The sequence below is a fragment of the Erinaceus europaeus genome, chromosome 2 (genome assembly GCF_950295315.1).
Source record: "Erinaceus europaeus chromosome 2, mEriEur2.1, whole genome shotgun sequence".
Classification (NCBI taxonomy): Eukaryota; Metazoa; Chordata; class Mammalia; order Eulipotyphla; family Erinaceidae; genus Erinaceus; species Erinaceus europaeus.
Window position 1 is genome coordinate 14,967,911 of NC_080163.1, and position 13,011 is coordinate 14,980,921.

The 13,011-nt window shown below is 42.0% G+C and overlaps 1 protein-coding gene across 1 annotated transcript in view; it reads left to right on the top strand.

Annotated features, from left to right (window-relative positions):
* The first annotated feature begins 1,700 nt into the window (after positions 1-1,700).
* The window catches only part of USP53 (ubiquitin specific peptidase 53), an 83,963-nt gene continuing 72,652 nt past the window's right edge, over positions 1,701-13,011 (top strand). The window contains exon 1 of the mRNA XM_060177107.1: positions 1,701-2,005. Coding sequence (XP_060033090.1) covers positions 1,805-2,005 — 201 coding nt within the window. The 5' untranslated portion in view covers positions 1,701-1,804. The remainder of the gene's footprint in view (positions 2,006-13,011) is intronic.

Here is a 13,011-nt window from a genome sequence, read left to right on the forward strand (position 1 = left end):
GGGACCTCATAGTGATGGGGGATTCCTTGGAAATCACGCAGAGAAATATTTCACGATTACATTTCCATGTTAGAAATATTATTAATAGAAAAGAGGTTGGAGTGGAGTGGGAAATGACTGGAGGCTATTGTAATAGTCCAAGGGAGATGAGTCAGAAGAGATGACTTACTTGCTGGAATCAGTGAGAGTGGGGACTAAAATGAGGGCTGGATTTGAGAGACACTTTAAAAGGGTCAGTTTCGTTTGATTTTAGGAAAGAGGGAGTGAAAGAAAAGTAACATGGGAGCACTTATGGACTTCTGACTTGGGCAACCCAGAGTCATGAACTGAAATAGGGAATGAAAATGGGCTAGGTCCCACATGAGTGGGGAGAGCTACAGCAACAAGAGTAAGGGATTACATGATACTGGTGTTAATTATGGGCATACTTAAGGTGACTGTTGATTTTACATGAAGATGTTATTGCTTTGAAGATTACTATGTATCTGAAAGACCAGAACACCTGGTCCAGGAAGAGATAGTTCGAGAGGAGTAGGACGAAACCACAATAGAAAATGTAGTGCTTGAGCACACAGAGGCCAGGCAGAGCAAGTACTTAAACTTCAGCAGAGAGGTAGTTGTAGACAAGGATAAAGTGGCACCAGGGAAATCAAGTGGGAAGTTAATGGTGTCACTGTTTTTTTTTTTTTTTTTAAATGTAATCTCCCTCCTCCAAAGATTTTTAGTTTCTTGAAAGCAGAAACTCAGTGTTAAATGTCATTGCATATCCTTCAGAATCTGACTCGGTAAAGGGAACACAGGACATAATAAACTCACTCACAGTTTCAGACTCAAGCACTATTTGCCCATACCAACCCTGAATGTTTTTTCTTCATTCTTTCTTCAAATCAATGTTTAATACTACCTACTCTTTACTGAACCCCCCCCCCCTTTTTTTTTTGTAATCTCTGCTCGAGCTTTGGGATGAGTTTCAAAACCACATTTACTCAGAGGAAATTTTGGTACAAAAGATGGCGAATTTTTTTTTTTCTTCGTCTTCTTCTTTTTCTCCCATCCAAAGAAATCATTCATTGCGAAACTAAAGTCAAGCCCAGTTTCCAAGAGTGGCTTTGAAACCCGGTTGAAAGCACACTCCGAAGGAGGCAGCCAAATTCTTCTCAGCACAATTAACCATTAACCGGGTCAACTCGTTTCATTTTGTTAAGCAGTCACGTAGCAGCCAGTTCGGGAATAATAAATGCATCCGAGCCAGGGGAAGCCAACACAACTGCAAGCAGACATTGTTTCCACTCTCAGGTGACAACAACACTGAACTCAAAACCCAATCCTGGGTGGATCCGCCTTCCAGAGTTTACAAAACACCGCATGAAGGACCAAGCGTGCAAGCACAGTCATCTCCACAGGAGTAGCAGCGGTGCCACCTTCCCTTCCCATCACTGAGGCAACCTGCAGCCACCTTTGCCCGCACTGCCCAGCACCCGCTCGGCGCTCCTCGCCTAAGGGGCAAGCGCCAACCTGCAGCTCTCGCGGGATCTCGATCCCGGGAGGAGTAAGTCTTCCAGGATCGCGCGCTCCTCATCTGAATCCCCGCGGGAATACACATCTGCGGGTCCCGGAAGCGAGGAAATCGCCAGCGGTGGCGGCCAGGGGTGGGGTGGGGGACAGGGAGGGGGCGGAGCCAGCTGGGTGCGCGTGTGGGCGGGCTCTAGAGGAGGCGGGGCGGGAGTAGGGGCGGGGCCTCGAGGACCTGTTGATCGCAGGTGTCACTGCCCTGACTGGCCCGCGGGCGCTGGGGTGAGTGCGCATGCTCCGTGCGCTGGGTCGCGCTCTGGACCTGCGGAGACCGACAGCCTGGGCTCCAGTTCGCTGGGGCGAGTCGTTGGCAGGAGGCGGCTGCTCCGCGCGTCGTCCGCCCCGGGTGTTGGCGGGCGCGAGGCGGGGCTGGCCCGGCGGGAGAGAGGGCAAGGCCCGTGGTTCTCTACCTGGATCGGCGCGGAGTTTCGAGGTAAGTCTGGGAGAGATGAGCCCCAGGCTGGAGGGCTGGTCACCTGCCACGTCCCATCGCGGGGTGCTGCTGTCTCCGGGGGTTTTGGTCCTGGGGCGCCCCGTGCTGGGCAGGGGCGGTGGGGTGGGGGAGAGCTCAGGGCTGGGGAACACCTGCTCCCCATGTCACCTGGGCGCGGGGCCCCTGCTCTTCCTACAGGTGCAACACGCTGCTGCTTCTGCCTGCAGCCCTGCGCCCAGGGCAGAGCCTTTGGGCTTGGTGGTTCCTGGGTGGCAGCCGCGGTCAGGAAAGTTAATGTTTAGCTTCTGAAAGGGTGACTTGTGGGACCTTTCTTTCTTTCTCCCTCCTTCCCCAAAACTACCCCCCTCATTTTTTTATATTTTTTATTTTTATTTTTTGTAAATGTCGGCGAACAGGAAGTACCTGCAGGGACCCGGGTTGGTGGCGCACCTGGTTGAGCGCACCTGTTAAAATGCGCAAGGACCCCAGGTTCAAGCACCACCACCTCCCCTCATCCTCCCCGTCCCCTCCTGCAGGGATGGAAAGCTTTGCCCCCTAAGCAAAGCAGGGCTGCAGGTGTGTGTGTCTCTCTCTCCCGCTCTGTCTTCCCCATTCCCTCTCAATGTCTGGCTGTCTCTATCCTAATAGATAAATAAAAGATAATTTCTTTTGAAAGGAAGTACCGGCGGGCACAGGTGGAACAGGGGGCTCGATCCGACCGCCTTTCTGAGGGTTTGTCGTGCCCCCAAGGTTTTCCTTTATCAATGCAAAGTCTTATTCACACCTGCAGAGTGGACTGCAAGGCTTTCTAGGTTAGAGAGCAGTTTGGCTAGCGTTCCCTTCCATGGGGCGGGCTGGGGGGAGGAGAGGGGGAGAAAAACAGAAGTAAAATGGCAGGGAAAATTCAAGGCTGTGTTGGGGGGGGGGGATACTGAACAGTCCAGGTAAATTGCCTAATTCGAGTCTAGTTAATTCTTAGTTTTGGTTCTTGAAGGAAAAGCCTAAGAGTCATCGTCAGTGTCGAAAAGGGGAGGCAAGTACTAGCACAAAATTCCGATGGAAATGAACTTCTGGTTGAATTGCTACATTGGGATGCTATGTTTTACTCAGTGGTGGTAATCTGGGGCCTAAAGGCTAGGCAAAAACGTTTGATCCTCTTCCAGAGATAAAACAAGCAAAACAAACACCACCACCACCCCCCAAAAGCCCCATACACCTTGCAAAAGTAATAGATAATTTATGTACCATTGTCATAAAAATTCTAAACAAACTTATCGTAGGTGGGAATTACAATATTTTTAAAGCTAGTATTTCTTTTACGTTTTCAAGGTTTTTTTTTTTTTTTAATCTTAAGGAAAACTCTTGATTAACTACTTACTGCTTTGTTTGTTTTATGAGATAGACCAGAGCATTGATCAGCTCTGACTTAATGGTAGTGCTGGGGATTGACTTTAGGATCTCAGAGCCTCAGTCATGAAAGTCTTTTACATAACAATTATGCTATTTCCCCAGCCCTATTTTAGAAGTCTTAAAAATAGCCCCTTTGACCAATTTTTTTAGGTTGATAAGCCATGAAAGTGATTTATGAAAACTTATTTATGAATTAGGCTCACTGGCTACTATGTATGTCTTTGCTATGGTTAGGAAACAAGTGACCAAAACCAACACGCTTTTCTTTTCCTTATGAATTAAAAGCATTTAAAAAATATATATACATGTGTGCAGGGATGGAAAGTTCATGACCATTTTCTCTAAAAATTAGAAAAAACTTCTCCAAATGGCATCTATTTTAATGGGGAGGGGGCACCCTTTCTCGCCTAGTTTATTTTCTTTAAAGAAGAAAGTCAAGAAATTCTTATGCATTTACTATGTATTGTTTTTTACATTATTACATGTTTTCACATTATTTAATGTCCAGTGTTTTTTTTTTATTTATAAAAAGGAAACACTGACAAGACCATAGTATAAGAGGGGTACAACTCCACATAATTCCCACCACCAAAACACTGTATCCCATCCCCTCCCCTGATAGCTTTCCTATTCTTTATCCCTCTGGAAGTATGGACCCAGGGTCATTATGAGGTGCAGAAGGTGGAAGGTCTGGCTTCTGTATTCCAGCCTTTAGGTTTATGATTAGTCAACAATTTGTTTGGCTTTATATGTTAACTCTTTTTTCAGCCACCAGTGTTTCTTTTAAATTCTGTAGTATCCTACAGTTTGGGAATCAAGTGGTAGAAGTTTGTTGAACAAGATAGTTTTAAAAACAGAATATTCTAATATTTTTTCAAGGTGATGTTCATTTCTCAAAGTTAAAATCAGAGTTATTTTTTCTGCTGGAACTGATTGGAAATCACTCAGCTACTGTGCTAGAGGACATGTTTATTTACTCTACAGTTTCCCTAAAATAGTGGTTCTAACTGGTAGGGTAACTTTAGTTACTAAAATACTTAGATCTTGTTATCAGACAGCTTTAACCATTAGGTGTTCCTCAATTATAGACTACAGAGACAACCCACAGAAAAGTAGATCCTGGGAGTCGGCTAGTGGGTTACGCGCACGTGGCGCAAAGTGCAAGGACCCACATAAGGATACCGGTTGGTTCGAGCCCCCGGCTCCTCACCTGCAGGGGAGTCCCTTCACAGGCATGATGCAGGTCTGCAGGTGCCTATCTTTCTCTCCCCCTCTCTGGCTTCCCCTCCTCTCTCCATTTTTCTCTGTCCTAACAACGACGACATCAATAACAACAACAATAATAACTACAACAACAGTAAAAAACAAGGGCAACGAAAGGGAAAATAAAGTTTTTAAAAAAATTTAAAAAAAAAGTAATTCCTTGGAGTTGGGCGGTAGCATAGCGAGTTAAGTGCACGTGACACAAAGTGCAAGGACCAGTGTAAGGATCCTGGTTCAAGCCAGGGTTCCCCACCTGCAGGGGAGTCGCTTTAGAAGCAGTGAGGTAGGTCTGCAGGTATCTCTTTCTCTCCCCCCTGTCTTCTCCTCCTCTCTCTCCATTTCTCTCCGTCCTATACAACAATGACGACATCAATAGTAACTACAACAATAAAACAACAAGGGCAACAAAAGGGAATAAATAAATTAATAAAAAAAAAAGAAAATAGTTCCTAGATTGCATCTGGAAGCATATTGACCACTGTGTGTGTGTGTATATGTGGTGTGCTTGAATCAGAGAAATTCAATCTAGTCCACTGTTGCTCATGAGCCCTTGGAGTAAGAGAGGAAGTGTGCAAGTTTATGTGATCTTTGGAGAGTTTCCTGGAAGTCAATGTTACAGATTTATTATTGGAATGTTATTGTTATTATTATTATTCATGTTGTGCAGATGAAATGATATTTAGAAGATGCTGCCTTCTGGCATATGCCACAAGAATAGTTTCTAAGTATTCTACCCTGGATACAATCTTCAGATCAAATTATGTTTTAACATTGGTAAGTTCCTATGAGCGTCTTTAATGATAGAAATATAGAGACTAGTATGTATAGGATATTTAGACAAAGGTAATTGCTTTTTCTTAAGTTAATACTTGTCTTCTATGTTAAGTCCTTAAACCGGGGTGGGTGGGTTAGAACTATGGTCTGTCATTAGAACTGAATTTTCACAGAATTGCTTTACTTTGTGATCGTACATAAACTTTTTCTTTACATCTATAAATTTTATGCACTTTCAAACAGTATTCTGAGGAGTCCTTAGATTGCATGAGGCTACCCAAGGGTCCATGGCACACCGAAATTGCTATCAATTATTACTTCTAATGGAATAATTCTCATTTTACATAAGTCACTTGAGAAAAGTTACAGTATTTGTTTATATTTATAATCAAAATGAAATGTTAGTACACAGCCATGTCTTAACTTTTTTAAACTGTTTTTTAATATTTATTCCCTTTTGTTGCCCTTGTTTTTTTGTTGCAGTTATTGATGTCGTTGTTGGATAGGACAGAGAAAAATGGAGAGAGGAGGGGAAGACAGAGAGGGAGAGAGAGAAAGACACCTGTAGACCTGCTTCACCGCTTGTGAATCGACTCCTCTGCAGGTGGGGAGTTGGGGGCTGGAACCGGGATCCTTAAGCTGGTCCTTGTGCTTTGCGCCAGGTGCACGTAAAGCGCTGCGCTACCGCCCGACTCCTATGTCTTAAAATTTTTTCCTTTGCCATCAGGCCTTTGATGGTGCTTGGTGCTTGGGTGGGTGTCTCTCCCATTCCTGGTGGCCGGTTTTTTCATCCTCTCTTTTTTCTCTCTGTTTTGATAGTGTGAAAGAGAGATTAAGGGGGAGGGGAGAGACAGAGAAAGGAGGAGATAATCTGTAGCACTGCTCCACTGCTTGTGAAGCTTCCCCCCTTATAAGTGGGGCCTGGGGTCTTGAACCTGGGTCGTCACTCATGGTGTGTGCTCTACCAGGTGAGCTACTACTTTACCTGTATCTTAGCTGTTTTACTTAGCTGTTTTACATATATATATATATATATATATATATATATATATATATATATATATATATGTTGTCATAGTGTTTCTGAATCGGAGATAATTGTAGTAGTTTCCATCTTAACACATATTGATAGAAAAATAGTTTGAAAAAATACTGCTTTAAGGAGTTGGGTGGCAGCACAGTGGGTTAAGCGCACGTGGCGCGAAGTGCAAGGACCCGGGTAAGAATCCCAGTTGATTTGAGCCCCCAGCTCCCCACCTGCAGGGGAGTCACTTCACAGGCAGTGAAGCAGGTCTGCAGGTGTCTGTCTTTCTCTTGCCCTTTCTGTCTTCCCCTCCTCTGTCCATTTGTCTCTGTCCTATCTAACAATGATGACATCAGTAGCAACAACAATAACAACTACAACAATAAAAAACAAGAACAACAAAAGGGAATATATATATGTTTATATATATTTGTATATATATATATTTAAATAACTGCTTTAGTGGTCTGGGATGAAGCATTAGACTCTCAAGCATGAGATCCTGAGTTCAATCCCCAGCAGCACATATACCAGAGTGATGTCTGGTTCTTTCTCTCTTTCCTCCTTTCTCATTAATAAATAACATATTTTAAAAAGAAAAAAGGAGTACTGCTTTAAAAATTGTTTTTTAAGATTGTACTTAAGTTGGATCTTTCTAAATTAGATTCACACTGTTGCTTAGTTTGTTATCTCAGATTTGCCTTATCTATATTTCTGATAAATTGCCGTCTAATGTTTTAACTCAGTTTTCTCTACTCCAAATGGTTTGTAAATGTATGTTTAAAGTAATACTGTCATGAGTCCACGTGTACAGTTAGCTCATCAGACTTTTTTTTTGTAAATTTGACTTTTTGTTACATTTCTTAATATGGAATAGCTATAAATGAAATTATCTTCTACTGAGAATGATCTGTCTGACTATTTAAAATTAAAACATTTAAAATACTCTTTATTGTATCATCTAACACCAGTAATTTGGTTTAAGGCACTACATATTCGAGGTGTGTTTGTGTGTTTGTGTGTGTGTGTGTGTGTGTGTGTGTGTGTGTGTGTATAAGGAAATAGAGAAGGATAAAGTATTGAATTTACGGTTTTCTTTTTATTCAGTGTTGGTTAAGAGTCAGCCAGTAGTGCAGCGGGTTAAGTGCATGTGGCACACAACGCAAGGACCAGTGAAAGGATCCCAGTTCAAGCCCCTGAACAATAAAAACAACAAGGGCAACAAAATAAATCAATCAATAAATAACTATATAAACAGTGTTGGTTGATGTTGTCAAAAAGCATTTCACATCAGAGCCAGTGTTCCCATCTATACAGTTAGTTTTCATTTACTGAAAGCCTGTTATCCCCTGGGCATTTACTGGGCATATTATATGTGGTTTATGGTTTCACAACAACTCACTCAACTGTTAAGTTACATTTATGCTTAAGTTATGATTATACGGCTATAAGTTATTCATTATACTTCTATATTCAATTTTTTAATTCCTTTGTTTTAATGAGATATGCAGTGAGTAAAAGAGACAGACAGACAAATAGAGAGTATTTGACCAGAGCATTATTTGGTTCTGGTTTATGGTGGTGCCAGGGACTGAACCTGGGACTTAGCCTCAGGTACCGAAGTCTTTTGCAGAACTGTTATGGTTGTGCTATCTCTCCAGTCCCTGAGATGCAATTAATGATTGAGAAATGTCCTGTTGGCTGAGGACTTAATCAGAGGTGGATTAAGCAATTGTAGGAATTCCTGAGGTCTGTTTCAGGCATATGTGTTCCATCCTTGTTAAGAACTTATGGGGTACTGTTTGTCTTTAAGACATTTTTATTATTATTATTTTTTAAGGTTTTGTCTTCTAAAAGCTTGCATAATATATTCCTGCCCTTTGCATGGTGACACTCTGAGTTGTAGGTGATCTAGGGCTGTTTCGGGCCCTAGAGACTACTGTGTAGGCCTCACATAACCCTGTCCACTTCATTGTCTGTACTGGCATTGCCCATTGGTAAGAAATCATGCTACCGCCTTTAATTCTCAGGTTATTATTATTATTATTATTATTTCCTCCAGGGTTATTATTGCCTGGGCTCAGTGCCTGCACCACGAATTCACTGCTCCTGGAGGCCATTTTTCCCCCTTTTGTAACCCTGGTTGTTTTACCATTGTTGTGGTCATTATTATCATTGTTATTGATGTTGTCGTTGTTGGATAGGACAGAGAGCAATAGAGAGAGGGGGAGAGAAAGACACGAACCGGGATCCTTCCGCTGGTCTTTGCGCTTTGCGCCGTGTGCGCTTAACCCGCTGCGCCAGCGCCCGACCCCCCTCAGGTCATTCTTCTCAGGAGCACTGTTTTTATCTGGTTTTATCCACTGAGATTTCACTGGATTCCTTGAACTTCAGCCAGTAGTAAATGGTAATGAGTACTTAAGATGCTTTGTGTGCTAGGAGGACTGGGAAGAGCAGTAATAAATGATAAACGCTGGCCAGTCATGTAGTATATTGGGTGGTGGCGGGGGGGGGGGGGGGGGGGGGGGGTCGCTTCACAAGTGGTGAAGCAGGTCTGCAGGTGTTTATCTTTCTCTCCCCTCCCTGTCTTCCCCATCTCTCTCTATTTCTCTTGTCCTGTCCAGCAACAACCGCAACATATAACAATAAGGACAACAACAAGGGCAACAAAATGGGAAAAAATGGCCTCCAGGAGCAGTGGATTGGTAGTGCAGGCATGGAGACCCAGCAGTAACCCTGGAGGCAAAAAAAAAAAGAAAGAAAGAAAGAAAGAAAGAAAGAAAGAAAGAAAGAAAGAAAGAAAGAAAGAAAGAAAGGAGAAAATAGAGCAATCACAACAACAAAAAACTCCTCCAAGCATTGAAAACTACCTATCATTTGCTGTCTTGTTGTTAGCATTTTCCTGTCTTTGTTACATACGTTTTCTCATATGTTCTTTTGTAGTTTCATTTGTACAGTGGCAGTGGTTTTGTATAGCAGAAGATAACCTGCTCTTCAATTACATTTTTATCAAATCCTTCAACTTTGTAAAAATTGAATTGTTTCTATGATTGCTTCAGCTTCTTTTCTCTTCAGCCCGTTAGCTGGTTATCTGAAGTAAAATCTTCACTTTTATAATGAGAGGAATGGTCATAGTGTATCTTCTTGGGGAGGCTTTGATTACTGTTTCAATTTCTGCACTAGCGACTGGCCTGCTAAGTTTGTCTACTTTGTTTTGTTTTGGTTTTGCCTCCAGGGTTATTGCTGGGGCTCGGTGCCTGCACTACAAATCCACTGCTCCTGGAGGCCATTTTGCCCATTTTTTTGCCCTTGTTGTTGCCCTTGTTATTGTTGTTACTGCTGTTGTTGTATATAGGACAGAGAGAAATGGAGAGAGGAGGGGAAGACAGAGGGGGAGAGAAAGATAAACACCTGCAGACCTGCTTCACCACCTGTGAAGCGACTCCCCTGCAGGTGGGGAGCGGGGGACTGGAACCAGGATCCTTATACTGGTCCTTGGGCTTCTTGCCATGTGCCCTTAACCCACCACCGGACCCCTCTACTTTGTGTCAAGGTTAGCACTTGGCGTGGCTAACAATGTGTCCATTTCTTCTAAGTCATCAAATTTATTTCATTTATTTATATGAATATCCACACTACTCTTGCATAATCCATTGTGTCTGCCTTGTCTGCTGTAATATTTCCTCTCTCATTTCTGAGTGATTTTACCATAGCTTTTTCTCTTTTTCTCTTAGTAAGTAGAGCTAGTAGTTTATATTATTTGTCCTTTCAGAGAACCAGCTCCTGGTTTCATTAATCTTCCTGATGGTCTCTTTGTTTTCTATTTAAATTCTGCACCAATTTTAACTATTTCTTGTCTCCTACTGACTGTTGGGTCTGTTTGCTGTTTCATTTCTAGTTGGTTCAGTTGAGTTGTTAGATGATTTACTAATTAATAATTTCTCTCTCTCTTTTTTTTTTTTTTTATTAATGTGGACCTGTATTGCTATGAACTTCTTTCTTGGAACTGCTTTTGCTATATCCATAGGGTCAGATAGCTGGTTTCTTTTCTTCCCTTTTCTTTTCTTTTTTATTTATTTATAAAAAGGAAACATTGACAAAACCACAGGGTAACACAGTTCCCACCACCAGAACTCCATATCCCATCCCCTCCCCTAATAGCTTTTCTATTCTTTAACCCTCTGGGAGTATGGACCCAAGGTCATTATGGGATGCAGAAGGTGGAAGGTCTGGCTTCTGTAATTGCTTCCCTGCTGAACATGGGCATTGACAGGTTGATCCATACTACCAGTCTGTCTCTCTCTTTCTCTACTGAGAATCAGAGCTCCAGGACACATTGGTGGGGTTGTCTGTTCAGGGAAGTCCAGTTGGCATCATGCTAGCATCTGGAACCTGGTGGCTGAAAAAAGAGTAAACATATAAAGCCAAAGAAGTTGTTGACTAATCATGAACTTAAAGGCTGGAATAGTGCTGATGAAGAGTTGGGGCGGGGGGGGGGGGTGTCTCCATTTTGTAGATGGTGAGTAGGCAAATTTTAGTTATATTTCCAAAGGGCCTGAGGCTATATTAGTTTTTTTTTTCCCCTGAACCAGAAATATGAAATGCAGGTGGATCCAAGTTATTGTCTGGGGAGATGTTGTCATGGCTGGAAAAAGGACCAGAAAGCTGGATCTGGGAAGAAAGTAGCTCCCAAATATGGGAAAGGTATATAGGTATTGTTGACTGGTGTATAGATATTGATCACATCGATTTGATGAGATCTGGGGCCCATCTTCAGCTCAGTAGCACTTTTTTCTTTTCTTTTCTTTCTTTTTTTTTTTTTTTTTTGCCTCCAGGGTTATTCCAGCATTACAAATCCACTGCTCCTATGGCCATTTAAAAAAAAATTATTAGGACAGGGAGAAAATGAGACGAGAGGGGAAGATAGAAAGGGAAAGATAGACACTTGCAGACCTGCTTCACCACTTGTGAAGCAACCCCCCCCCCGCAGGTGGGAAGCCAGGGGCTCAAACTGGGATCCTTGCAGGGGTGCTTGCTTTTGGTACTATGTGTGTTTAACCTGGTGTGCTCCTCCTGACCCCTGCTGGTTTCTTCATTTTCAGTGATAATTTTGTGTATATATATGTGTGTGTGTGTATATAACATATATATATATATATATATATATATATATATATATATGTTATTTACAAAGAAATTGTGTGGGAAGTGGGAGGGAAAAGGGAAAGAGAGACACCTGCAGCATTATTTCATTGCTTGTGAAGCTTCTCCCTCCTCCCCCCAGTGGGTGGGGACCGTGGGCTTGAGCCTGGACCCTTGTGTGTGCACTCAGTCGGGTGCACCATTGGGTATAGAGGAAAATTTCAATTTATTTTTTTTTGATCTCTTCAGTGATCCATGTATTGTTCCGAAGCATGTTGTTTAGTCTCTAGACTTTGGGGGCAGTTTCTTCTTTTTGTGGTTGATTCCTAGCTTTGTACCATTATGGTCTGAGAAGATGCAGTTCATGATTTTAATATTTACCTATTCATTTAGGCTGTCTTTGTGGACTTGAAGAATGTGTATTCATTCCTTTCGGGATGGAAAGTTCTGTATTATCTGTTAGGTCTATTTCCTCTAGGGTTTCCTTTAAGGCCACTATTTCCCTAGAGATCTTTCTCTTTGTCCAGATGATCTGTCGCTCTTGCTATGAGTGGCGTGTTAAAATCTCCTCCTATTACTGTGTTCCTGTCAATATCTCCCTTAAGGTCCGTATTTGTTTTATATATATCTTGGGTGCACCTGAGTTTGAAGGATATTTAGTTACAATGGTTATGTCTTCTTGTTAGGTTAATCCTTTGGTTAATATTAAATCCATAGATTTACTCCTATGTAGTGTCCTTCTCTGTATCTGCTTACTAACTTTACCAGAAAGTCTGTTTCATCTGATAACAGAATAACTGTCCCTACCCCTTTTTCCTGAGTTATTAGCTTGGAACATCTTGCTCCAGCCTCTTACAGTAAGCTTCTGTTTCTCTTTTCTTTTGATGTGTATTTTCTGAAGACATATGATGGATGGGATCTTGTCCTTTAATCCATTTAGCTACTCTGAGCCTTTTGACAGGTGAACTTAGGCTATTCACATTTAGGGTGATTATTGCTATCTGTGGTTTATTTACATCCATTATGATTTGTTGTGAGTTTGTTATAAATTGTTGATTCTTTGCCCATTTATTTCTGTCATTTTCTGTAGATGGGTTTCTGTGATGAGGTCCTCATGCATTTCTCTTGTATTGTCTGTAAATCTCTGTTCCTTGCTTGGTATTGTGGTTACCATAACTGTAATAACTAACATATCTTTTTTAAAAAGACCTTTTAAAAAAGATTTTATTTATTTATGAGAAAGATAGGAGAGAGAAAGAACCAGACATCACTCTGGCACATGTGCTGCCAGGGATTGAACTCAAGACCTCATGATTGAGAGTCCAAAGCTTTATTACTGTGCCACCTCTCAGACCACTTAAAAAAGACTTTTTAAATTTGGTCTTGATTAAAC